Consider the following 26,086-nt stretch of genomic DNA (forward strand, 5'->3'; position numbering starts at 1 on the left):
GAGAGCCTCTAACCCTCCTCTCACCCTCTTCCCGGCTCTGACCACAGAGACAGGACAATCCCGCGGGTCAGAAGCTCCCGCACCCCGAACAGGAGCGACCTCCCCGGCGGGAGCAGCCACCCCCGGGCCAGCTTCCTGACCCCACTGAAGTCATGTCACCACGACGCGGGTCAGTTCCTCCCAGGCTCCCCAGGGAGCCAGCCGTCTGGCAGAAGAGAGCCTGCCCGGCCCAGGAACGCCTGCCGGCAGCTCCCGCTCCCCGCTCAAAGCTCGCTGCTACGGGCAGCGCTGTCACCTCCCAGACCTCAAGCCCGACCCCCAGTTCGCCCCCCAAACTGTCCCCTCGACTCAGGTTACCCCTTCCCGGACCCCAACTCCACCCGCAGCCCCGCAGGCCGACGCATCCACCTGTGACCTCTGACCCCTGACCCGACCCCGCTCTCCCCGTCACACCCACCTGCCCGGGACCTTGCTGTTGCTGCGCTTCCAGAACTGCTTCCTGGCCCCGTCGCTGGCCATGGCCCCTCCTCATCCCTCAGAGCCGCGGCCCGACACCGGAGCGTGGCCGTCCCGCCCCCAGTGACCCGGTCCTGTTCCCCGGGCAGCCCTTCAGCGGTCCCGGGACTCCGGTGCGCAGAGCCCACAAGCTCTTCCGCCTCTCTCCGGAAGTTGTGCCTCCTCGCGCCCGGAAGTCCCGCCTCTGTCTCAGGCGCCCTCGAACGCGTGGCGCGGCGGCCACTGACGCCATTTAAAAGCGACGCCGGCGGCGCGTGAGCGGGTGCAGGGCGCCGGCGCGAGGCCGGATGGCTGAGGCGCTAGGGCCTGGCGGCAGCCGCCCCACAGCCCGCGTCGCCGGCACCCGGCTTTCCGGCCCTCGTGCGCTCGCCGCGCGCGACTCGATGGCGGACCCGAAGCTAGGTTCGCTCGGCGGGCAGCGGCCGCGGACCCCGGAGCTGAGCCGTGCGAGCCTGGCGCTCGGCGTTTCTCAGAGCTGAGGCCTGTGTGGGACCGCGGCGTCTGTCAGCGGCTGCTTTCTAGGAGCCGGTCCCGGGACAGAAAGAAGCGGGACGCCGTTACTGACCCGAGGGAGGCGACGCGGAAACCAGAAGGCGCCCACGGCAGAGGGACGACGCGTCCGTCACGGCGGAGGGGCGACGCGTCCACGCTGTTCCAGGCTATCGCCACGGGCGCTTAGAAAACCCAAAGCGACTGCGGTCGGCCGACTCCCAGTCCTGCCGACTTTGTCGGACACAGTAGAGCTGCCCGTAGGGTGCCCGAGGCTGTAACCTTTACGGAAGCAGAGTGCCACATCCTTCTCGCGGAGCAGCTGGTAGGTTCCAACCACACGACCTCTCCGTTAGCAGCGCCGCCGGGGCTCCTAGGAGTCAGTAAATAAAAACCCGTTGAAATTACAATGCAGTGAGGTAAGAGACAGCTACCAAGTGACATGGAGCGTATTTGAGGGGATACAGGGAGAATGGGGATTAGAACAGGCTTCAATTTAAGGACAGTTGAGCACAGAGGTAGGAAGAAACTCCCCTGCCTAGTGCTCGACAAGAGGTCCCTGGGTGGCACAAACGATTGCTCTCCAATCCTAGCCTGAAAGTTGGCGGCTCCCACCCACTCAGCACTGACACAGTAGAAAGGCCTGGTAATCTGCATAGCGACTCTGTGTACAACAGAACAAAACACTCCCCAGCCCTTTGCCATCCTCACAATTGTTGAAAATACCGTATCTTGGGTCAGGCACACCTTAGTTCTCAAAGTGACGTCTTTGCTTTTCAACACTTTAGACAGGTCTTTTGCAGCAGATTTGCCCGATGCAATATGTCATTTGATTTCCTAACTGCTACTTCCCTGGGCATTGATTGATTGTGGACCCAAGTCAAATGAAATCCTTGATACTTCAGTATTGATTTTTTCCATTTATCATGATGCTGCTCATTGGTCCAGTTTGAGGATTTTTGTTTTCTTTATGTTGAGGTGTAATCCACACTGAGAGCTGTGGTCTTTGAGCTTCATCAGTAAGTACTTCGAGTTCTCTTCACTTTCGGCAAGCAGGGTTCTGTCATCTGCATCACACAGATTGTTAATGAGTTTTTCTCCAGTCCTGATGCTCCATTCTTCATATAGTCTGTTTCTCAGGTAATTTGCTGAGCATACAGATTGAATAGGTATGGTGAAACGATATAACCAATAATAAAGTAACAAATATAACAGCCAAGAAAACTGTGGAGCAGTTCTCTGTGACACATGGGGTCACCATGAGTCAGAATTGCCTCAACGGTAGTGGGTTTTATTTTTTGGTGCTGTACAGTATGACAGCCACTGGCCAGTTGTGGCTAGTGTGTACTTGAAACATGGTTAGTCTATATGAAAATGTACAAAAACCAAACCCATTGCCATTGAGTCAATTTTAATTCAGCGACCCTATAGGACAGAGTAAAACTGCCTCATAGGGTTTCCAAGGAGCAGCTGGTGGATTCAAACTGCCAGCCTTTTTGTGAGCAGCTGTAACTCTTAACCACTGCACTTCTGTCAGTTTGTCCTACTGTGGGGGCTTGCGTGTTCCTGTGATGCTTGAAGCTATGCCACCGGTATTCAAATACCAGCAGGGTCACCAACGGAGGACAGGTTTCAGCTGAGCTTCCAGACTAAGACTAGAAAGAAGGACTCGGCAGTCTACTTCTGAAAAGCATGAGCCAGTGAAAACCTTACAAATAGCAGCGGAACATTGTCTGATATAGTGCTGGAAGATGAGCCCCTCAAGTTGGAAGGCACTCAAAAGACGACTGGGGAAGAGCTGCCTCAAAACAGAGTTGACTTTAGTGATGTGGATGGAGTCAAGCTTTTGGGACCTTCATTTGCTGATGTGGCACGACTCAAAATGAGAAGCAGCAGCTGAGACTACACCCCCAGGGCTCCTCAAGATGTGCTGTCCATGTAAAATACAGGATTTCAAAGACTTAGTATGAAAATGGGAATAAAAATATCTTAATAATTCTTATACTGATTACATGTTGAAATGTTTTCGGATATATTGGGTTCAATAAAAAGTATTATTAAAATAAGTTTTGCGTATTTTTTTACTTTTAATGTCTCTACCAGACAACTTGAACTTAGGTATGTGGTTGGCACTGTATTTTTATTGGACAGCACTGCCCTGGACGAAAGACTGAGGGGTCATGGACTGGCATTTCAGATTGGAGTTTCAGTATAATTGTAGGGAGCTCCTTGAGGTATACTGCTGGTTCTCCTTTAAAACAACAATTTGATTATAATCTCTGATTCAGTTTTTTCAGTGCCTCTTCGCTTGCCGATGATAAGTAACGTGTACTTAGTTTTTTTTATGTGCAAAGTATTAAACAAACCCTGGTGACACATTGGTGAAGTGCTCGGCTGCCAACCAAAAGGTCAGCAGTTCAGACCCACCAGCCATTCTGTGAAAGATGGGGCAGTCTGCTTCGGTAAAGACTACGGCCTAGGAAAATTTGTGGGACAGTTGTACTCTGTCCTATAAGGTCACTATGAGTTGGAATCAACTCGACCGAAATGGGTTTGGTTTGTTTGTTTTTTGTTTTTTATGTGCAAGGGATTTTTCCAGGCACTTTATATGCACTGTCTGAGTCACACACCTCAATAAAGGCCCTACCCACTTGTCACAGGGCAGAATTAGTGGCGCTCTCAGTTCTCAGCACGCCAAGGTTTATACCCCGTCTCCTAAGAGCAAGAACTTCCGCAGCTTGTACACACTCTGCACCATTTATCCCGCTGCGGGTTGGGCCCTTTGTGTCGCCTAATGTGCATCCTCTGCGACAGCCTCAGCACCTGCTGCCGTGAGCGCTCGGCAAGTTCTCGTCAGTAATGACAGCTGCAGGGACGTCTCCAAGGGTCGCCTTTAGTCACAGCCGTAGGAACTCCAGGAGTCTCCTTGTGGGGTAATATCAATGGATCCTTGGTGATCCCCACTTGGCAACTCAGTAAATCCTCAGGGCTTTGCCTTGGTCATCTAGTGCTGCTCTAACAGAAATACCACGAGTAGATGGCTTGAACATAAATTTTTCTCTCACGGTCTAGGAGGCTGTTGTTAGATGCCATCAAATCGGTTACAATTCGTAGTGACCCTGTGCATAACAGAACAAAACACTGCCCAGTCCGGCGCCATGCTCACAGTCATTGTTAGGCTTGAGCCTATTGTTGCAGCCACCGTGTCAGTCCATCTCATGGAGGGTCTTCCTCTTTTCTCCTCTGTACTCTACCAAGCATGATGTCCTTTTCCAGGGAGCGGTCGATCCTCATAGCATGTACAAAGCATGTAAGGTGCAGTCTCGCCATCCTTGCTTCCAAGGAGCATTCTGGTTGTACTTATTCCAACACAGATTTGTTTTTCTTCTGGCAGTCCGTGGTATATTCAATATTCTTTGCCAGCACCACAATTCAAAGGTGTCAGTTCTTCGGTCTTCCTTATTCATTGTCCAGCTTTCACATGCGTATGATGCCACTGAAAATACCATAGCTTGGGTCAGGCGCACCTTAGTCTTCAAAGTGATATCTTTGCTCTTCAACACTTTGAAGAGGTCCTTTGCAGCAGATTTACCCAATGCAATGCGTCTTTTGATTTCTGGACTCCTGCTTCCGTGGCTGTTGATTGTGGATCCTAATAAAATGAAATCCTTGACAACTTCAATCTTTTCTCCGTTTATCCTGATGTTACTCATTGGTCCAGTTGTGAGGATTTTTGTTTTCTTTATGTTGAGGTGCAATCCATACTGAAGGCTGTGGTCTTTGATCATCTTTAGTAAGTGCTTCAAGTCCTCTTCACTTTCAGCAAGCAAGGTTGTGTCACCTGCATAACGCAGGTTGTTAACGAGTCTTCCTCCAGTCCTGACGCCCCGTTCTTCATATAGTCCAGCTTCTTGGATTATTTGCTTAGCATCAGATTGAATAGGTATAGTGAAAGAATACAACCCAGACACACACCTTTCCTGACTTTAAACCAGTCAGTATCCCCTTGTTCTGTCTGAACAACTGCCTCTTGATCCATGTAAAGGTTCCTCATGAGCACAATTAAGTGTTCTGGAATTCCCATTCTTCGCAGTGTTATCCATAGTTTGTTATGATCCACACGGTCGAATGCCTTTGCATAGTCAATAAAACACAGCTAAACATCCTTCTGGTATGCTCTGCTTTCAGCCAGGATCCATGTGACATCAGCAATGATATCCTGGTTCCACGTCCTCTTCTGAGACCAGCCTGAATTTCTGGCAGTTCCCTGTCAATATACTGCTGCAGCCGTTTTTGAACGATCTTCAGCAAAATTTTGCTTCCATGTGATATTAATGATATTGTTCTATAATTTCAACATTCTATTAGATCACGTTTCTTGGGAATAGGCATAAATATGAATCTCTTCCAGTCAGTTGGCCAGGTAGCTGTCTTCCACATTTCTAGGAATGGACGAATGATCTCTTCCAGCACTACATTTGTTTGTTGAAACATCTCAATTGGTATTCCGTCGATTTCCGGAGCCTTGGTTTTTGCCAATGACTTCAGTGCAGCTTGGACTTCTTCCTTTAGTACCATTGGTTCCTGATCACATGCTACTTCCTGAAATGGTTGAATGTCAACCAATTCTTTTTCGTACAGTGACTCTGTATTCCTTCCATCTTCTTTTGACGCTTCTTGCATCATTCAATATTTTCCCTGTAGTATCCTTCAATATAGCAACTTGAGGCTTTAATTTTTTCTTCAGTTTTTTCAGCTTGAGAAATGCCAAGCACGTTCTTCCCTTTTGGCTTTTTATCTCCAGCTCTTTGCACATGTCATTATAATACTTTGTCTTCTCGAGCCACCCTTTGAAATCTTCTGTTCAGTTCTTTTACTTCACCATTTCTTCCTTTTGCTTTAGCTGCTCAACGTTCAGGAGCAAGTTTCAGAGTCTCTTCTGACATCCATTTTGGTCTTTTCTTTCTTTCCTGTCTTTTTAGTGACCTCTTGCTTTCTTCTTGTATGATGTCCTTGATGTCATTCCACAATTCATATGGTCTTCGGTCATTAGCGTTCAATGCATCATATCTATTCTTGAGACAGTCTCTAAATTCCAGTGGGATATACTCAAGGTTGTACTTTGGCTCTCGTGGACTTGTTCTAATTTTCTTCAGTTTCAACTTGAAGTTGCATATGAGTAATTGATGGTCTCTTCCACAGTCATCCCCGGCCTTGTTCTGGCTGATGATACTGAGCTTTTCCATCGTCTCTTTCCACAGATGCAGTTGACTTGATTCCTGTATATTTCACCTGGTGAGGTCCATGTGTATAGTCGCCCTTTATGTTGATGAAAAAATGTGTTTGCAATGAAGAAGTCATTAGTCTTGCAAAATTCTGCCATGCAATCTCCAGCATCATTTCTGTCACCAAGGCCATATTCTCCAACTACCAATCCTTCTTCTTTGTTTCCAACTTTTGCATTCCAATCACCAGTAATTACCAATGCATTCTGATTGTATGTTCAATCAATTTCAGACTGCAGAAGCTGGTAAAAATCTTCAATTTCTTCACCTTTGACCTTAGTCGTTGGTGCATAAATTTGAATAGTAGTTGTATTAACTGGTCTTCCTTGTAGGCATATGGATATTATCCTATCACTGACAGCATTGTACTTCAGGATAGATCTTGAAATGTTCTTTCTGAGGATGCGCGCAATGCCATTCTTCTTCAAGCTGTCATTCCCAGCATAGTAGGCCATATGATTGTCGGATTCAGAATGGCCAATACCAGTCCATTTCAGCTCACTAATGGCCAGCATGTCAATGTTTATGAGTTCCATTTCATTTTTGATGATTTTTAATTTTCGTAAATTCATACTTCATACATTCCACGTCTCGATTATTAAAGGATGTTTGCGGCTGTTTTTTCTCATTTTTAGTCATGCCACATCAGCAAACATAGGTCCCGAAAGCTTGACTCCAACCACGTTGTTGAGGTCGACTCTACTTTGAGGAGGCACCTCTTTCCCAGTCGTCTTTTGTGTGCCTTCCAACCTGGGGAGCTCATCTTCCGGCACTATATCAGACATGTTTTACTGCTATTCATAAGGTTTTCATTGGCTAATTCTTTTCAGAAGTAGACTGCCAGGTCCTTCTTCCTAGTCTGTCTTAGTCTGGAAGCTCAGCTGAAACCTGTCCACCGTGGGTGACCCTGCTGGTATTTGAATACTGGTGGCATAACTTTCAGCATCACAGCAACACAGTAGCCCCCACAGTATGACAGACACATGGGGGATCTAGGAGGCTATAAGTCCAAATTCAGAGTGCCAGCTCCAGGGGAAGGCTTTCTGTCTCATTCAGCCCTTGGGGAAGGTCCTTGTCATGAATCTTCCCCGGTCAAGGAACTTCTCAGCACAGGGACCCTGTGTCCAAAGGACACGCCATTCTCCTGGCTATTGTTTCTTTTTGGTATGAGGTCCCATGTCTCTCTGCTCACTTCTCTCATTTATATCTCAAGAGATTGGCTTAACATATAACCTAATGGACTGAGTTCTGGCTCACTAACCCAACTGCCTCTAATCCTGCCTCATTAACATCACAGAGGTAGGATTTACAAGGAAAATCACATCAGATGACAAAATGGTAAACAATAACACAATACTGGGAATTATGGCCTAGCCAAGTTGACAGATATTTTGTGGGGACACAATTCAATCCATGACAGGCTTGTTTCCTGCAAAGCCTTAGAAACACCTCTGGATCGTGTCCGTAAGTACCCCAAGGGAATCTCCAGGGATCACCTGATATAGCCTCAGTGGATCCTTACGGATCCTTTCTTACAACCTCAGGACTCTCGGGGGATCCTCTCCTAGTGGAGCTCAGGAAGCTCCAGGGACCGTCTCCCAGCAAACTGGGACACCCTCCAGACAGCACTGGGGACGGGGCTCTCTCCAACTCAGTCTGGCGTATTGCAAGAATCTGTGAGAGGTGATGGCAGGAATCAGATGGTGGAGCAGAAAGGGAGGAAAGTTGTGAAAGAATTTGCAAAGGAAAAACTGACAGTTTTCAGGGACCGGCTTGGTGTGATTATAACACCTTAGATGTGGCAGCTCCCTGTAGTTTACAGAACATGCGCTACCTACCGTCCCAGCTGAAAGGAAGGCTGAGACTAAGATGGACGGACCGACAGCTGAATGGTACCACCGTCAGAAACTTGAAGCAAAAAGTGAGCCTGTCCAGAGCACAAGTTTCTGACTGGTGCTGGATACATTGGTTCGAGGCCACAGGTGCCCAGTCTCAGACAAGTGCTAGGCTGGAGGTATTTGTCCACAAATGAGGGATGGGGGTTAGGTGGGTAGGAGCGGCTAGGGCGAAGTCAGAGAAAAGCTGGTGGTCAGGAACAGGTTCGTGTCGTGAGCAACAGCATCACAGCGACAAAGCCAAGACAGACTCCATGTCCAAAATGAGGGGGTCATGGTAGAGATGGGATGAGAAAGAAGAGTCTGAACCCCCCAAGGACCCATGGCTGATCACAGTCCTCACCAACGCCAGAGGCAAGCACCTTCCTGAGAGCTTTTGCATTCACATCCACCTCGGCTTTTCCAGGGTGGGAACACCAAAGGAACAGAGATGCAGTCTAGGGACGGAGCTTCTGCAGGACTCCGACAACACCATTGAAACCCATTGCCACTGAGTTGACTCTGATTCATAGCGACCCTATAGGACGGAGTGGAACTAACTGCTCCATAGGGTTTCCAAGGAGCGGCTGGTGGATTTGAACTGCTGACCTTGGAGTAGCAGCCAAGCTCTCAACAACTGCACCACCAGGGCTCCAGCGACCCTATAAGACAGGGTAGAGCTGCCCTATAGAGTTTCTAAGGGTGAAAATCTTTATGGAAGCAAAGCGCTACATCTTTCTCTCACAGAGTTACTGGTGGGTTTGAACCGCCAACCTTTTGGTTGGCAGATGAGTGCTTAACCACTGTGCCACCAGGGCTTCTAAAATCAAAAACCAAAACCCTACCATTTCACTTAACAGATTGGAAAAAAATTTTAATCTGTCAGTGCCAAAGCTGGTGAGGATTTGGATTTTGTGAGGCACGCGGAGCACATGGCACACTGCTGATTCAGTAGCACTGGATAGCGACTTGGCAATGCCTACAAGGCAAGGATGCAAACGCCCTCTCGTTAGCTGCCACTGAGTGGGCCCCGCCTTGTGCAAACACCTTGTCATTAGCCACCACTGTGTGGGCCCCGACTTGTGCAAACACCTTGTCATTAGCCACCACTGTGTGGGCCCCGACTTGTGCAAACACCTTGTCATTAGCCACCACTGTGTGGGCCCCGACTTGTGCAAACACCTTGTCGTTAGCCGCCACTGTGTGGGCCCCGACTTGTGCAAACACCTTGTCGTTAGCCGCCACTGAGTGGGCCCCGACTTGTGCAAACACCTTGTCGTTAGCCGCCACTGAGTGGGCCCCGACTTGTGCAAACACCTTGTCGTTAGCCACCACTGTGTGGGCCCCGACTTGTGCAAACACCTTGTCATTAGCCACCACTGTGTGGGCCCCGACTTGTGCAAACGCCTTGTCGTTAGCCACCACTGTGTGGGCCCCGACTTGTGCAAACGCCCTGTCCTTAGCCACCACTGTGTGGGCCCCGACTTGTGCAAACGCCTTGTCATTAGCCGCCACTGAGTGGGCCCTGACTTGTGCAAACGCCCTGTCATTAGCCGCCACTGAGTGGGCCCCGACTTGTGCAAACGCCCTGTCATTAGCCGCCACTGAGTGGGCCCCGACTTGTGCAAACGCCCTGTCATTAGCGGCCACTGAGTGGGCCCCGACTTGTGCAAACGCCCTGTCCTTAGTGGCCACTGAGTGGGCCCCGACTTGTGCAAACGCCCTGTCCTTAGCGGCCACTGAGTGGGCCCCGACTTGTGCAAACGCCCTGTCCTTAGCGGCCACTGAGTGGGCCCCGACTTGTGCAAACGCCCTGTCATTAGCCGCCACTGAGTGGGCCCCGACTTGTGCAAACGCCCTGTCCTTAGCCGCCACTGAGTGGGCCCCGACTTGTGCAAACGCCCTGTCATTAGCCGCCACTGAGTGGGCCCCGACTTGTGCAAACGCCCTGTCCTTAGCGGCCACTGAGTGGGCCCCGACTTGTGCAAACGCCCTGTCCTTAGCGGCCACTGAGTGGGCCCCGACTTGTGCAAACGCCCTGTCATTAGCCGCCACTGAGTGGGCCCCGACTTGTGCAAACGCCCTGTCCTTAGCCGCCACTGAGTGGGCCCCGACTTGTGCAAACGCCCTGTCATTAGCCGCCACTGAGTGGGCCCCGACTTGTGCAAACGCCCTGTCATTAGCCGCCACTGAGTGGGCCCCGACTTGTGCAAACGCCCTGTCCTTAGCGGCCACTGAGTGGGCCCCGACTTGTGCAAACGCCCTGTCATTAGCTGCCACTGAGTGGGCCCCGACTTGTGCAAACGCCCTGTCCTTAGCGGCCACTGAGTGGGCCCCGACTTGTGCAAACGCCCTGTCGTTAGCCGTCACTGAGTGGGCCCCGACTTGTGCAAACGCCCTCTCGTTAGCTGCCACTGAGTGGGGCCCAACTTGTGCAAACGCCCTCTCGTTAGCCGCCACTGAGTGGGCCCCGACTTGTGCAAACGCCCTGTCATTAGCGGTCACTGAGTGGGCCCCGCCTTGTGCAAACACCTTGTCGTTAGCCACCACTGAGTGGGCCCCGACTTGTGCAAACTCCCTGTCATTAGCCGCCACTGAGTGGGCCCCGATTTGTGCAAACGCCCTGTCGTTAGGCGCCACTGAGCGGGCCCCAACTTGTGGCGACCCTAGCCACAGTAGTATCAGACTATTGTGATCCATAGAGTTTTAACTGACTGATTTTCAGAATTAGATTACCTGGCCTTTCTTCCTAGTCTGTCTTAGTCTGGAAGCACCAGTGAAACCTGTTCAGCGTCTCAGCAACACGCAAGCCTCCACTGACAGACAGTGGTGGCTCTGCTTGAGGTGCACGGGCCAGGAATTGAACTCAGTGCTCCCACATGGAAGGCGGGAATTCTACCATTGAACCACCGTGCCCCCACATACCCCCTGCAACCAAGTATGTCCACTCTGGGTATGTACCCCGGAGAAACGAGTCTGTGTGTGCAAAGGGAGATGTTCAAGAATGTTCATCGCAACATAGTACCTAGCGGTGGTGGGAAAAGCAGCAGCCAGAACATCGTCTACAGGAGAACTGGTAAATTCCATACAGCCGTCAGGTAGAATACTACGTCGTAGTGAAAACATACCTCTACATAAAGGCTTTTCACATAATGTTGAGTGAGGAAACCAAGTTGAACGTGAACGCAGTGGTGTGACCAATCACGAGAATGCTCACAGCCACACTTTGGAGGGTGGTTGCCTCTGGCATTGGTGAACGCTAATCAGTGACTGGTCCCTTGTTGCTTAAGGCAGGTGGAATGTGTTCAGGTGTTCATTATAGTCTCTTTAAAACTTTTTGCATGTCAACATGTTTCATTACATCCATCAACGAATGGATAACAGAATGTCGTATACACAGTCAGTGGAATGTTACTCAGTGTAAAATCATGGGGTGGGGTGGTAGGATCAGCAGCAGAACCGGTCTAACTTCAGGGGGGATAATGCAAATGAAGCTGAGCCCAAGGCTGATTCCTATGAGATGGAGGTCAGACATATCTCCGCTCTCCAACCATTCTACCAGTTCTGACACACCAGCTGTCCCTGTCACAACACTCTCTGCTTCTTTGCTGGGCTCCATCATTCCTTGCAATGCCACACAACTCACAGACCATACCTACAGTTAAGTGGTTTATTAAGGAACAAGGTACAACCCAGGATCAGGATCAGGAAGCCTGCAGGCAGGTTCTCCCTTCTTCAGTGCAGGACAGCTCTCTCAGCCCCTCTCAGCTGTGCAGGCCTCCTCTCAGCCCCCGAGGACAGGCTTCCCTCAGCCCACACAGGAAGGCTTCTCTTGGCCCTGCCATCTGTCACCACCAACTCTGCCACTGGGTGCCTTCCAGGCCTGTTGCTGCCAGCTCTGCTGCTGCACCCTCTCTGGGCCTCTCGCTGTCTTCAGTGTTGCAGCCCTCAACCCATGTTGCAGTTCTTTTAGGGGGCTCCTTGCCTTCTCTCTTTCTCTGCCTCTTCTTCCTTCTGCTTCTTATTGCTTCTTTTCCTGCTTCTTTCTGTCTCAAAACTCCTGTGAGTCTGACTGCGTGCACATGCAAACTCTGCATCAATTTCAAGGAATGACTGTCCCAGCAGGGCCACAAATTGACCAATACCCCCTCAGTAGGCCACAGACACTTCGTGTGCATAGTAGGCTACAACTCACCACATTTGCATAGTCTATTGACCAATCCCTGCAAGGTGCATACCAATCACAGGGTGGGCTGCAGCCCAGGATCAGACAAAAATTATCAAACCATCAAGTTGCTTACCACTTACCCAGAAAATGTCAATTAACCTGGACAAAAGTAACAAACTCTCTGGGGTAGAAAACTAGGGCAAAGGTAACTCCTCAGCCTTTAGAGGAAAAATCTCTCAAGCTGTATTTCCAAAGAACCAAGGCAAAAGGCCATGTAGAGGAATTCATTCACCACGCCCAGCCATCAAGAAAAATGGAGCCCTGATACTTGCTACAACATGATGAACCTTCAAAACATGATGCTGAGCAAAATAAGTCTGTCACAAAAGGACAAACACTGTATGACCACACTTATATGAAATAGGCAAGTATAGAGATCAAAGGTTATTAGTGGTTACCAGGGGTGGCTGGCGTTTCTCAAGCTGACAGAGCTGAAGAAAAAATTCAAGCCTCGACTTGCAATAGTGAAGGATTCTATGGGGAAAATAATAAACAACACAGGAAACATCAAAAGGTGATGGAAGAAATACAGAGTCACTGTACCAAAAAGAACCAGTCAACACTCAACCATTTCAGGAGGCAGCATATGATCAAGAACCAGTGATACTGAAGGAAGAAGCCCAAGCTGCACTGAAGACATTGGCGAAAAACAAGGCTCCAGGAACTGACAGAATGCCAGCTGAGATGTTTCAACAAACGGGTGCAGCGCTGGAAATGCTCACTTGTCTATGCGAAGAAATTTGGAAGACAGCTACCTGGCCAACCAACTGGAAGAGGATCATATCCATTCTAAAGAAAGGTGAGCCAACAGAATGTGGAAATTATCAAACAATATCATTACCATTGCACATAAGTAAAATTTTGCTGAAGATCATTCAAAAGCAGTTGCATCAGTACATTGACAAGGAACTGCCAGAAGTTCAGGCCAGATTTAGAAGAGGATGTGGAACCAGGGATATCATTGCTAGTGTCTGATGGATCTTGGTTGAAAGCAGAGAATACCAGAAATATGTTTACCTATGTTTTATTGACTAGGTAAAGACATTCGACCGTATAGATCAGATCATAACAAATTATAGATAACATTGCAAAGAATAGGAATTCCAGAACACCTAATTGTGCTCATGAGGAACCTGTGCTTAGACCAAGGGCAGTCATTCGAACAGAACAAGGGGATACTGCCTGATTTAAAGTCAGGAAAGGTGTGTGTCAGGGTTGTATCCTTTCACCATACCTATTCAATCTGTATGCTGAGCAAATGATCCGAGAAACTGGACTATATGAAGAAAAAACGGGGCATCAGAATTGGAGGAAGACTGCATTATGCAGATGACATAACCTTACTTGCTGAAAGTGAAGAGGACTTCAAGCACTCACCAATGAAGATCAAAGACCACAGCCTTCAGTATGGATTATGCCTCAACATAAAAAGAAAACAAAAATCCTCACAACTGGACAAGTAAGCAACATCATGATAGATGGAGAAAAGATTGAAGTTGTCAAGGATTTCATCTTACTTGGATCTACAATCAACACTCATGGAAGCAGCAGTCAGGAAATCAAATGACACATTGCATTGGGCAAATTTGCTGCAAAATATCTCTTCAAAGTGTTAAAAGCAAAGATGTCACTTTAAGGACTAAGGTGCGCCTGATCCTAGCCATGGTGTTTTCAATCATCTCATATGCATGTGAAAACTGAACAATGCATAAGGAAGACCGAAGAATTGACACCTTTGAATCATGGTATTGGCAAAGAATATTGAATATACCATGGACTGCCTGAAGAACAAACAAATCTGTCTTGGAAGAAGTACAGCCAGAATGCTCCTTAGAAGCAAGGATGATAGTTTGGATATGTTATCAGAAGGGGCTAGTCCCTGGAGAAGGACATCATGGTCGGTAGAGTAGAGGGTCAGCGAAAGAGAGGAAGACCCTTGAGAAGATGGATTGACAACAATGGGCTCAAGCATAACAATTGTGAGAATGGTACAGGACTGGGCAATGTTTCGTTCTGTTGTACATGGAGTTGCTATGGGTCAGAGTGGACTCGATGGCACCTAACGACAGGAAGAAGAGGTGGCTAGGAAGGAGGGAGAGGGAGTTGTTCCTTAGGGGGCGCTGAGTTTCTGTTAATGGCTGTGGAACAGTTTGGAAACAGGTAGTGATAATGGTTACACAACATGATGAAGCCAATCAATGTCAGTGAATTGTACCTGTAGAAATTGTTGAATCGGCAAATGTTTTGTTATTTATACATATTTTTTAAATTTTATTTATTTAGTTGTTGAGAATATACACAACAAAGTGCAAACCAATTCGACAGCTTCTACATGTACAATTTAGTGACATTGATTACATTCTTTGAGTTGTGTAACCTTTCTCACCCTACTTTTCTGAGTTGTTCCTCCCCCATTAACATAAACCCACTTTCATTGGTTAAGGGTAGGATTGCACAGCCAATTATTATAATTGGTGTCAATAAGTTGTAAAAAAGTTGAAATGGCAAAACTTGTGTGATAGATATATTTACAACAATGACAAAAAAAAGAGTGGCTGCTGAGGCTGCTTATGTCCAACCAAACACCTCATGGAATTTGATTCCTTGGTTCGGAGGTTCAGGGTCATGGTTTCATGGAACATCTCAGTTAATTGGCCTAAAATGTATTTATTGCTTGTGTTCTACTTCCTAGATGGTTGTGTAGTGCTTGGGGTCTTAAAATCTTGCAAGTGGCCATCCAAGGCACAACAAATACCTCTATTCACCTGGAGCAACAGAGGGAGAAGAAGAGTCAGGAATAGGAGGAGGGAATGGAATGTGTGGATAATTGCCACCAAGAAGGATTGTGTTACATCTGCCACCCACTCACTTCAGGCTCCTGTGCCAAGAGCTGAGCAGGTGAGGAAGGGCCACCTGGTCTTTAGGAGGTGGTGGGGCAGGGAAGAGGGAATTTGGCACTGAGATGAACCTCTGGGTGTTCCTTGGTGCTCTCCTGCCCATACGGATGGCAAATGGGTGCGTGCAGCAGCCATGGCCTGGGAAGCCTCTATCCAGGACAGCCTCTTCTCAGCTGTGCCCACAGGCAGACCTCTTTCTGGTCCTTGGCCCCTTGGCCCAGCCTCTGCCCTGCTCAGGCGAGTGTTACAAAGCTCTTTAGCTCTGCCAGTAAGTGCCCAGGGACATCCCACTCTGCCAGCAAGCCTCTGCCTGAAGGTACTCAGCTCTCTAGCTCCATAGGTTGGCAAGCCCCATCACAGCCATCTCGCACTGGTCTTCTGGTTCCTGCTGTCTCTCGCCACTATCGCTTTTGCTAATGCTGCGCTGCTACCTCTTGCTGTCTTTGGTGTTACAGCTCCTTCTCTCTGTCTCCTGGGTATAGAGCTTCTCGGTGCAGGGATCCCAGGTCCAAAGGATGCACTTCACTCATAGCTCTTCTTTCATGGTGTTAGTGAAGTCCCCCATTCTGCTTGTGAGATGGCTCATTTGAAGCCCAGAAGATGGCAAGACTGACCAATCCCCTCATTAAGGTTCCATACACCTTATTTGCATTATTAACAAACTGTCCAATTCCCTTGGTGGGCCACAAACACCTCATTGCATGGTCCCACCCAATCATTTGGTAGGAGTTATAAGACCGTGGTGAGAAAGGCCACATAAAATGGATCCACCGAACCACATCTACCAGCACTTGGGGGAAATGAGAGCCGTAGTGCTGTGGGGTGCCTGGGCAGCACATCACAGCATCTACCACAGCCCACCAGCCTTTGCACCACTCAGACCCACTTGCTTCGTATAAGTTCACCCCATCTGGGAAGAACATCTCAGGTCTCTAGCTGGTCTCCTTTTCTGGAAAGACTTACAAGAGGAAGGTTCATGTGACAAACTCCAGCATCCTCTGCTGAAGAGACCCCACAGCCACAGTGGACACTCTTCATCTCCTTCCACTATTACCCAAGGTAGACCCCACCCCATCAGCCAGTGCCTGGCATCTGTGGAGTCTCCCAGGATGGGGCAGAGCACCTGCCTTGTCCAAAGGTTTTCGCATTGGATCTGTAGGTGGTCTGGGAACACCAGATGTTTACCTGGGGCAGTGGCCTAGACTCTCAGCCTGGATAGAGGCTTCCCAGGCCATGGCTGCTGCACGCACCCATTTGCCATCCGTATGGGCAGGAGAGCACCAAGGAACACCCAGAGGTTCATCTCAGTGCCAAATTCCCTCTTCCCTGCCCCACCTCCTCCTAAAGACCAAGTGGCCCTTCCTCACCTGCTCAGCTCTTGGCACAGGTGCCTGAAGTGAGTGGATGGCAGATGTAACACAAAGTTTATTGAGACTCTCTCTGCCCTTTTCTGGAACGTTCTCACCCTGGGAATCAGGACCTCTGGAAGAGCTCAGAGCTGTGAGCACAGGAAGCACAAATGCCCTGACAGCGATGGCAATGACAGCCTCTGGTCCCAGTGAGGCCATCTTTGCAGGGCACCCCCAGCTCCAGGCGCTCCCTGTAGGATGGTCACCGGAGGCCACAGTTGTGATGAATCACAGCCCGATCAATCTCTCCTCCACCCAGACCTGCACTTCTCCCTCCCAGGCTGGACTTCCGAGTGCATCTCCTGCCTGGAAATCTACCCAATCTATGTGTCAGACAAAGCACAGTGCCTCATGGTCAAAAGATAGTGTCATCACTCCATTGTGTCCTCACAACGGTCTCCCAGCCAGAAAGGGAGGGATTTAGGCAGAAGAAGAAGAAAAAAGGCTCTGTTTTATCCAGGAAAACAGCCGACTCCCAGTTTGCGGGCTATTTTCTGATATCAGGAGGAACGTTGGAAGAGGACGTCATGCTTGATAAAGTAGAGGGTCAGCGAAAAAGAAGACCCTCAACGAGATGGATTGACACAGTGGCTGCAACAGTGGGTTCAAGCACAGCAACAATTGTGAGGATGGTGCAGGACCAGGCAGGGTTTTGTTCTATCGTGCATAGGGTTGCTATGAGTCAGAACTGACTCAACAGCACCTAAAGATAACAACAATATATATGCAATAAAACCTGTGAAACCCGGGAACTGTGTAAGGTGGAAACCTGCCAGAGAAGGAAAACTCAAATATTTTCCACTAAAATGAGCAATAGAAAAGTGGCAAGACCGCACCCAGTCAAAGGCGGAATACTTGTGAGACCCGGAAAAACAAGGCAGTCTTGTAGAGTTCTGGCTCTCACAGGTTTCACTGTATAGAGAAAGAGAGAGAATGGTTTGTTTCAAGGACCCAGTCCAAAAAAAAAAAAAAAAACCCAAACCTGCTGTCTATACTCTTCACTTTCATCAAGCAATGTTGTATCATCCACATAACGCAGGTTGTTAATGAGTCTTCCTCCAATGCCGTTGCCACAGTCTTCTTCATACAGTCCAGCTTCTCAGATTATTTGCTCAGTGTGAGTATGATGAAAGGATGCGACCCTAACATACACCTTTCTTGATTTTAAACCACACGGAATCCCCTTGGTCTGTTGGAACAACTGCCTCTTGGTCTATGTACCTGTTCCTCATGAGCACAATTAAGTGTTCTGGAATTCTCATTCTTCACAATGTTATATGCGTAGTTTGTTATGATCCACACAGTTGAATGCTTTTGCATAGTCAATAAAACACAGGTAAACATCTTTCTAGTATTCTCTGCTCTCGGCCAAGGTCCCTTTGACATCAACAGTGATGTCCCTTGTTCCATGTCCTCTTCTAAATCTGGCTTGAATTTCTCACAGTTCCCTGTTGTTATACTGCTGTAGCCGCTTTTGAATACTCTTGAGCAATATTTTACTTGCATGTGATATTAATGATATTGTTCAATAATTTCCACATACTGTTGGTGGATCACCTTTCTTTAGAATGGGCACAAATATGGATCTTCCAGTCTGTTGGCCAGGTAGCTGTCTTCGAATTTTTTTTACACAGACGAGTGAGCACCTCCAGCGTTGCATCCATTTGTTGAAGCATAGCAATTGGTATTCTACCAATTCCTGAAGCTTTTTTTTCACCAATGTCTTTAGTGCAGTTTGGACTTCTTCCTTCAATACCATTGGTTTTGATCATATGCTACCTCCTTAAGTGGTTGAATATTGACCAATTCTTTTTGGTACAGTGACTCTGTGTTTTCCTTCCATCTGCTTTTGATGCTTCCTGCATCATTCAATATTTTGCCCATAGAATCCTTCAAAATTGCAACTCAAGGCTTGAATTTTTTCTTCAGTTCTTTCAGCTTGAGAAATGCTGAACGTGTTCTTCCCTTTTGGTTTTCTAATTCTGTTTGTTTGCCCATTTGAAATCTTTGCCCTTTGAAATCTTCTGTTCAGCTCTTTTCCTCATCATTTCTTTCATTTGCTTTAGCTACTAGACACTCAAGAGGAAATTTCAGAGTCTCTTCTGACATTCATTTTGGGGGATTGGCAAGTCCAAAATTCGTAGATCAGACAACAGGCTGGATACTTCTGCAGGCTTGTGACCAAGTGAGATGAGAGTCCTGTCAAAGGATCTATCCATATTCTGGAGGCAGAGCAACCCTAGGGAAACTTCCTTTTCAACTGAGTAATGGGTTACACTAGATTAGGTCACTTTATGGAGGGTGATCTGCTTTGCTTAAGGCCAACTGACAAACAGCAACTAGACCAGTGTTTGGCCAAACCACTGGGAACTATAGGCTAACCACATTGATACAAAATTAACCATCACACCCAGCAAAGCCCAGGACCACTCCATGTCTGGCTGAGGCCCACCTCTAGCCACTCACTGTGACTTGGGAAAGGAATGTAATACTGGTTCAAACTATTCAGGGCCTACCTCTGGCACTACTGCTGCACATACAGAGACCTGGGTAGAGACAGAAACACAGTTCAGAGTCCTGAGGGCAAGAAGAAGAGGGAAATGCAAGCTGAGCAAGTTCCCAGGCCAGGTGCACTACAGGTTAGTCTGTTGGTGACCCGCATCCCGATGGGCCCTTGTAGTGGTTAAGGTTGTGTGTCAACTTGGCTGGGCCATGATTCTCAGTGGTTTGGCAGTTGTATGATGTTGTAATCACTTCCATGATGAGATTTGATATAATGCAATCTCCTCCATGCTGGGATCCTCTGTGAGCAGCCAATCAGTTGGAAGGAAGTTTCCTTGGGCGTGTGGCTTACATCAAATATAAGTGGACATTCTGGCAAAGCTCATGGACTTTTGCTTGTTCTGGTTCCTGCTGCTGGCTCCTGTTCATCTGACCTCTGGTTCTCAGGACTTGAGTTAGCAGCTTACCTGTGGTCTTGCCTGCTGATCTTGGGATTCGTCCATCTTCGCAGCCTGTGAGCAAGAGCCCTGCTCTCCGACCTGCCAATCTTGGGTTTGCCAGCCCCTGTGGCTACGTAAATCAATAGAAGCCTCTATAACCATGTGAGCCATTTCCTTGTTATAAATCTCTCTGTATACTTACATGCTTTACTGGTTTTGCTTCTCTAGAACCCAGCCTAAGACAGTCCTATTCCATACCTCCACCTTCACAGATGACCACACCTGCCTGAGATGCCCTGCCGCTACAGGGAGCCAGCTGAGGACTCATCCTGTCTGAGATCTGGCGTGTCTGGGCGCCATGATGTCGCTCTGTCAGGGTCATGTGTAAGGCAGACTTATCCACTATATCTGTTTCTTAGAGCTGCCATAAGAAAGGGCCACAAAGTAGGTGGCTTAAAACAACAGGAATTTATTCTCTCATAGTTTCAGAGGTCAGAAGTCCAAAATCGAGCCATGGGCAGGGCTGGTTCCTTTGGAAGGATCTGGCTGAAAAGCCATTCCATGCCTCTTTCTAGGTTCTGGTGGTTGCCCCAATCCTTGGTGCTCCGTGGTTTGTAGATGCAGCTCTGAAATCTCTGCCTCTGTCTTCACATGGCTTTCTTCCGTGTGTGTCTGTGTCTCTGTGTCCAAGTTTTCCTCTTTCTATAAGGACACAAGTCATATTGGATTTAGGGCCAACCCTACTCCAGTAGGAAACCCTAGTGGTGTAAGTGGTTCAGTGCTACGGCTGCTAACCAAACAGTTGGCAGTTTGAACCCACCAGGCACTCCTTGGAAACTCTATGGGGCAGTTCTACTCTGTCCTATAGGGTCGCTATGGCCGGAATCAACTCGACGGCAACGGTTTTTTTTTTTTTTGGGGGGGGGTCTATTCCAGTATGACCTCATATTAACTTGATGACATCTCCAATCCTATTTCCAAATATGGGCACATTTTGAGGTCCCAGGTAGATGAATTTGGGGAGGCTCTCTCCTCTTAACATAAAAACTCCTGCTTTGAAGAGGGGAAAGGAAATAACACCCAGTGCAATATGAACCATAGCACATACTACATCTGCAGGGCAGGAGGAGAGAGAGAAGATGCCTTTTCAGCTTCCATGGTCAGTCCCTGCCAATCAAGTCTCTGTGGGGAATTGGTTTCTCCCCTGTCCTTTGCTGCCACTTCTGAGCACAGACATGGGACGATGTCTTTTCTGGAAGCTGCAGCACTTTAGCAGCTCAATTCCTGTTGCACGAAGTTGGGGCCTGGGGATTCCCCAGGGGGTTGAGCTGTTGTTACCAACCTTGGGATTTCTTTAGCTATACAGCTACCTAAGAATCTTAGTAAGCTTTAGCCAGTTTGCTTCTGGTCAAGTCTGGGTGCGAGGAAGCAAATCCAAAGACCTCATTCATCTAGTCGTAGAATTTAAACTAGAAACCTCTGTCTCTTAGCAATAGGGCACACTACTCTGCCTAAACCTCCCATCCATTCTTAGTATAACGGTCTCTGCTGGGAGGGTGTCAGGAGCAGTAGCCTCGGGGTTGAGATGCCAATAACTTATATGCTTCATACTGCGGACCACATCCCAGCTGCATGCCCTCTTTGTCAGGGAGAGGCTGCATCTGGAAAGGGGCCCGAAAGAGTCCTAGGGCAGGGCTGGGCTGGGGATCTTCTTGGCTTGTGCCTCCTCTGCCCTTGTACTCTTGCTAACCCTTCCTCGTTGAAGAGAAAAACTTGAACGCTGTTTCAAGTTGAAACAGAGGTTTATTAAGAATTTAAAACAATTGCAATTGAGGAACTATGACTCCCATTGAAAGTGGAACTAGGTAGTCCCGGATAGTTTCGTTACGTAAGTATTCTTGTGGGGTAAAAAAAGGAACCAAACTATAAGGAGGGCAATTACAGGAAAATCAGTGAATATTGTAATAATCACACTCTGGTTACTGATTATTCATAGTATAGTTAGTGATTACAGATAGTTTCACAGGATACTTAGGTCGTGGTCACAAGATGTCACAAGATACATACGTGTATTTTCCTTTTCTATCTTGCAAAAATATCTTGTTGGCAACAGCACCCAGACAGCACTCTTCCTGAGTACGTGTGTTTCGAGGGGTGCAGGTGGTCACTTGGTTAAGTATGCATACACTGGGGATATATGGTTTCGCATCCTGGTTTTGACCACCTAGAAAAAACTTGTTTTTCTTAAAAAGCATAGCTGCTGGTCTAGAAATCCAGATTAAAATTAGATAGTATGGTCAGCATAGTACGCCTCTGTCTCACCGACTGTACTGAAAGTTGTCTTTGCGTGAGCCACCACTGAGGTAAAGCATTTGCTCTTCACCACTGGTAAGCACCAGATTATTGGGTTTTCATGCATCATAGATGGGTAGAAAGGGCTTTTTTTAGCAAACCTGTGTTTTCTGCCTTCTCTGCTGTCAGATGGGCCAGAATCTGGCCTAAGTTTTCTCTCATAGGAACTTACTGAGTGAGACAATGCTCAGACTTGTGCGTTGTGAAGCTCTCCTTCCAAGTTTCATGGTGCTGCAGTCTCTTTAAGCACGTAGCCTGTGCCCAAGAGGTGATGGTTTATGTTTGTATTAGTTTCCTGTGGCTGCTACAACAAATTACCACAAAAAATTTTAGCGGCTTAAAACAACACAGATTTTTTCTCTTACAGCTGGAGTCAGAAGTCTGAGATGACTCTCAGTGGACTAAAATCAAGGTGTCAGCAGGACAATGGTCCTTCTCGAGCCTCTAGGAAAGAAATCATTTCCTTGCCTTTCCAGCTTCCAGAGACCACCTGCATTCCTTGGCCTGTGGCCCCTTCCCCCATTTCAAAGTGCATCACTCCAACCTCTGCTTCCATGGTCACACTGCCTCCTTCTCTTGCTCTGGGCCCTCCCAGGTCTGTCTTATAAACCATGTAAATAATTGGGCCCATGAGACAATTTCGAATTAAATTAAGACTGTAGGGTCTTAAATTAATCACATCTGCAAAATCCTTTTGCCGTCAAAAACAAAAAACAAACCAAATCATTGCCCTCAAGTTTACTCTGACTCCTAGCCACCCTACAGGACAGAGTAGAACTGCCCCATAGGGTTTCCAAGGAGCGGCTGGTGGATTCGAACTGCCCACCTTTTGGCCAGCAGCTGAGTTCTTAACCACTGTGCCACCAGGGCGATAAAGTGACATATTCACAGTTTCCAGAGATTAGGATATGGAGGTCTTTAAAAAAAAAAAAAAAACCAAACCCAGATAAACAAAAATTAAGGAAATATGTAAGAACCAAACATGTCTCATACGGTATTTATCCTTTTGTGATTGACTTACGACATGGTTTGAATTATGTCCCCCAAAAAATGTGTGTATCAACTTGGTTGGGCCATGATTCCCAGTATTCTGTGGTTTTCCATTTTGTGATTGTAATTTTACGTTAAAGAAGATTAGGGTGGGAGTTTCCCTGGGGTGTGGCCTGCACCACCTTTTATCTCCCAAGAGATTAAAGGAAAGGGAAGCTGGGGGCGGGGGCGGGTACCTCATACAACCAAGAAAGTGCAAGAGCAGAGTATGTCCTTTGGGCCTGGGGTCCCTGGGCGTGAGAATCTCCTTGAGCAGGGGAAGATTGAGGACAAGGACCTTCCTCCAGAGCCTACAGAGAGAGAAAGCCTTCCTCTGGAGCTGATGCCCTGAATTTGGACCTTTAGCCTACTGTACTGTGAGGAAATAAATTTGTCTTTGTTAAAGCCATCCACTTGAGGTATTTCTGTTACAGCAGCACTAGATAACTAAGACAACTTATTTTGCTCAGTGTAATGCCCTCCAGACTTATCCACATTGTGAGATGCTTGGCAGATTCATCATTGTTCTTTATTGTTGTGTTGTATTCCATTGTATGTATGTACCATAGTTTATTTATCCATTCATCTATTGATGGGTACTTAGGTTGTTTCCATCTTTTTGCTATTGTGAATAATGCTGGAAAGAACATGGGTGTGCATATGTCTATTTGTGTGACAGCTCTTATTTCTCTAGGATATATTCCTAGGAGTGGGATTGCTGAATCGCATGGTATTTCTATTTCTAGCTTTTAAAGAAAGCACCATATCATTTTCCAAAATGGTTGTACCATTTTACATTCCCATCAGCAGTACATAAGAGTTCCAATCTCTCCAAGGCCTCTCCAACATTCGTTATTTTCTGTTTTTTTGATTTGTACCAGTAATGCCGGGGTGAGATGGCACCTCGTTGTGGTTTTGATTTGCTTTTCTCTAATGGCTAGTGATCTCGAGCATTTCCTCACGTGTCTGTTAGCTGATTGAATAACTTCTTTGGTGAAGTGTCTGTTCATATCCTTTGCCCATTTTTTATTTGTATTGTTTTTCGTTGTAGAAGTATTGGATTTTCGTATAGATTTTAGAGATTAGGCCTTTGTCAGATTTGTCATAGCCAATTTTTTTCCCCCAGTCTGTAGTTTTCTTTTTACTCTTTTGGTGAAGTCTTTTGATGAACATAAGTATTTAATTTTTAGAAGATCCCAGTTAACTTATTTCCTGGTGTTTGTGTATTGTTAGTTATGGTTTGTATGTTATTTATGTCATATATTAGGGCCTCTGGAAACCCTGGTGGCGTAGTGGTTAAGTGCTACAGCTGCTAACCAAAAGGTCAGCAGTTCAAATCCACCAGGCGCTCCTTGGAAACTCTATGGGGCAGTTCTACTCTGTCCTATAGGGTCACTATGAGTCAGAATCTACTTGACGGCACTGGGTTTCATTTTGGTTTTGGTTTTAGGGGCTCTATATTTCTTCTTGATCTTTATTGTTTTGGGTTTTATATTTAGGTCTTTGATCCATTTTGAATTAGTTTTTGTGTATGGTGAGGTATCGATCCTGTTTCTTTTTTTTTTGCAGGTGGACATCCAGTTTTGCCAGCACCATCTGTTAAAAAGACTGTCTTTTTAAAATCTGTTAAGAAAACATTCTGCATCCCACTTTGGAGAGTGACATCTGGGGTCTTCAGCACTAGCAAGCAGCCATCTAAGATGCATCAATTGGTCTCAACCCACCTGGATCAAAGGAGAATGAAGAACACCAAGGACCCAAGGCAATTACGAGCCCAAGAGACAGAAAGAGCGACATGAACCAGAGACTACATCATCCTGAGACCAGAAAAACTAGATGGTGCCTGGCCACAACTGATGACTGCCCTGACAGGGAACACAACAGAGAACCCCTGAGGGAGCAGGAGAGCAGTGGCATGCGGACCTCAAATTCTCATAAAAAGACCAGAGTTAATGGTCTGACTGAGTCTAGAAGGACCCTGGAGGTCATGGTCCCCAGACCTTCTGTTAGCCCAAGACAGGAACCATTCCCAAAGCCAACTCTTCAGAAAGGGATTGGACTGGACTGTGGGATAGGAAATAATACTGGTGAAGAATGAGCTTCTTGGATCAAGTAGACCCATGAGGCTATGTGGGCAGCTCCTGTCTGGAGGGGGAGATGCGAGGGCAGAGGGGGTCAGAAGCTGGCTGAATGGAAATGGAAATAGAGGATGGAGAGAAGGAGTGTGCTGTCTCATTAGGGGGAGAGCAACTAGGAGTACATAGCAAGGTGTATATAAATTTTTATATGAAGAGACTGACTTGATTTGTAAACTTTCACTTAAAAAAGAAAAGCACAATAAAAATTAAAAAAAAACAAGGCTGTCTCTTCCCCATTTAATGGACCTTGGAGCTTTGTCAAAGATCAGGTGACTGTAGGTGGATGATTTACAGCTGGGTTCTCAGTTCTGTCCCACTGGTCAACATGTCTGTCGTTATACGAGTACCAGGCTGTTCTAACCACTGTATAGTAGATTCTGAGGTCAGGTACTGTGAGTCCTACTTTATTCTTTTTCTTCAGTAGTGCTTTACTCATCTGGGGACTCTTTCTATTCCATATAAAGTTAATGCTTAGTTTTTCCATCTCAATAAGAATGCTGTTGGTATTTGGATAGGGATTGCATTGTTTTTGTAGATTGCTTTGGGTAGAAATGATATTTTCACAATGTAAGTCTACCTATGCATGAGCATGGTATGTTTTTCCATTTGTGTAGATTTTGTTTGGTTCCCTGCAGTAAAAATTTCGTAGTATTCTTTGTAAAGGTCTTTTACGTCTCTGCTTAGATTTATTCCTAAGTTTTTTTTTTTTTTAAAGGGCTTTTATCAATGGTATTGCTTTCCTGATTTCCTCACTGGTGTAAGCGCTTCTCTAAATGTTTGGTAGAATTCTCCAGTGAAGCCATCTGAGGAGGGCTTTTTTTGTTGTTGGGAATTTTTTTTATAACCTTTTCAATCTCTTTGCTTGCTATGGGTCTGTTCAGATTTTGTACCTCAGTTTGTATTAGTTTAAGTAGGTAGTGTGTTTCT

At 47.0% G+C, this 26,086-nt stretch overlaps 1 protein-coding gene and 1 long non-coding RNA gene across 20 annotated transcripts in view; one reads left to right on the forward strand and one right to left on the reverse strand.

Annotated features, from left to right (window-relative positions):
- The window catches only part of TBC1D22A (TBC1 domain family member 22A), a 465,294-nt gene extending 464,634 nt beyond the window's left edge, over positions 1–660 (reverse strand). For 5 of the 17 annotated variants that reach the window (XM_064283337.1, XM_064283338.1, XM_064283335.1 and 2 more), the window contains exon 1: positions 458–658. In XM_064283337.1, the coding sequence (XP_064139407.1) occupies positions 458–532 (75 nt within the window). In that variant the 5' untranslated portion in view covers positions 533–658. Of the gene's footprint in view, positions 1–457 lie in introns of all 17 variants that reach the window. The other 12 variants (XM_064283350.1, XM_064283349.1, XM_064283341.1 and 9 more) reach the window with 6 other exon arrangements.
- Positions 661–839: 179 nt separating this feature from the next.
- Positions 840–25,379, forward strand: LOC135231148 (uncharacterized). Of its 3 annotated transcripts, XR_010321661.1 has the most exons (4): positions 840–1,424; positions 15,085–15,290; positions 19,869–20,024; positions 24,591–25,379. It is a non-coding gene; the product is annotated as an uncharacterized LOC135231148 (long non-coding RNA). The 3 variants fall into 3 exon arrangements; XR_010321659.1 differs by lacking the exon at positions 19,869–20,024 and having other exon boundaries at positions 842–1,424; XR_010321660.1 differs by lacking the exons at positions 15,085–15,290; positions 19,869–20,024.
- The last annotated feature ends 707 nt before the right edge of the window (positions 25,380–26,086 follow it).

Source organism: Loxodonta africana, chromosome 4, assembly GCF_030014295.1.
Source record: "Loxodonta africana isolate mLoxAfr1 chromosome 4, mLoxAfr1.hap2, whole genome shotgun sequence".
In the NCBI taxonomy this organism is placed as follows: Eukaryota; Metazoa; Chordata; class Mammalia; order Proboscidea; family Elephantidae; genus Loxodonta; species Loxodonta africana.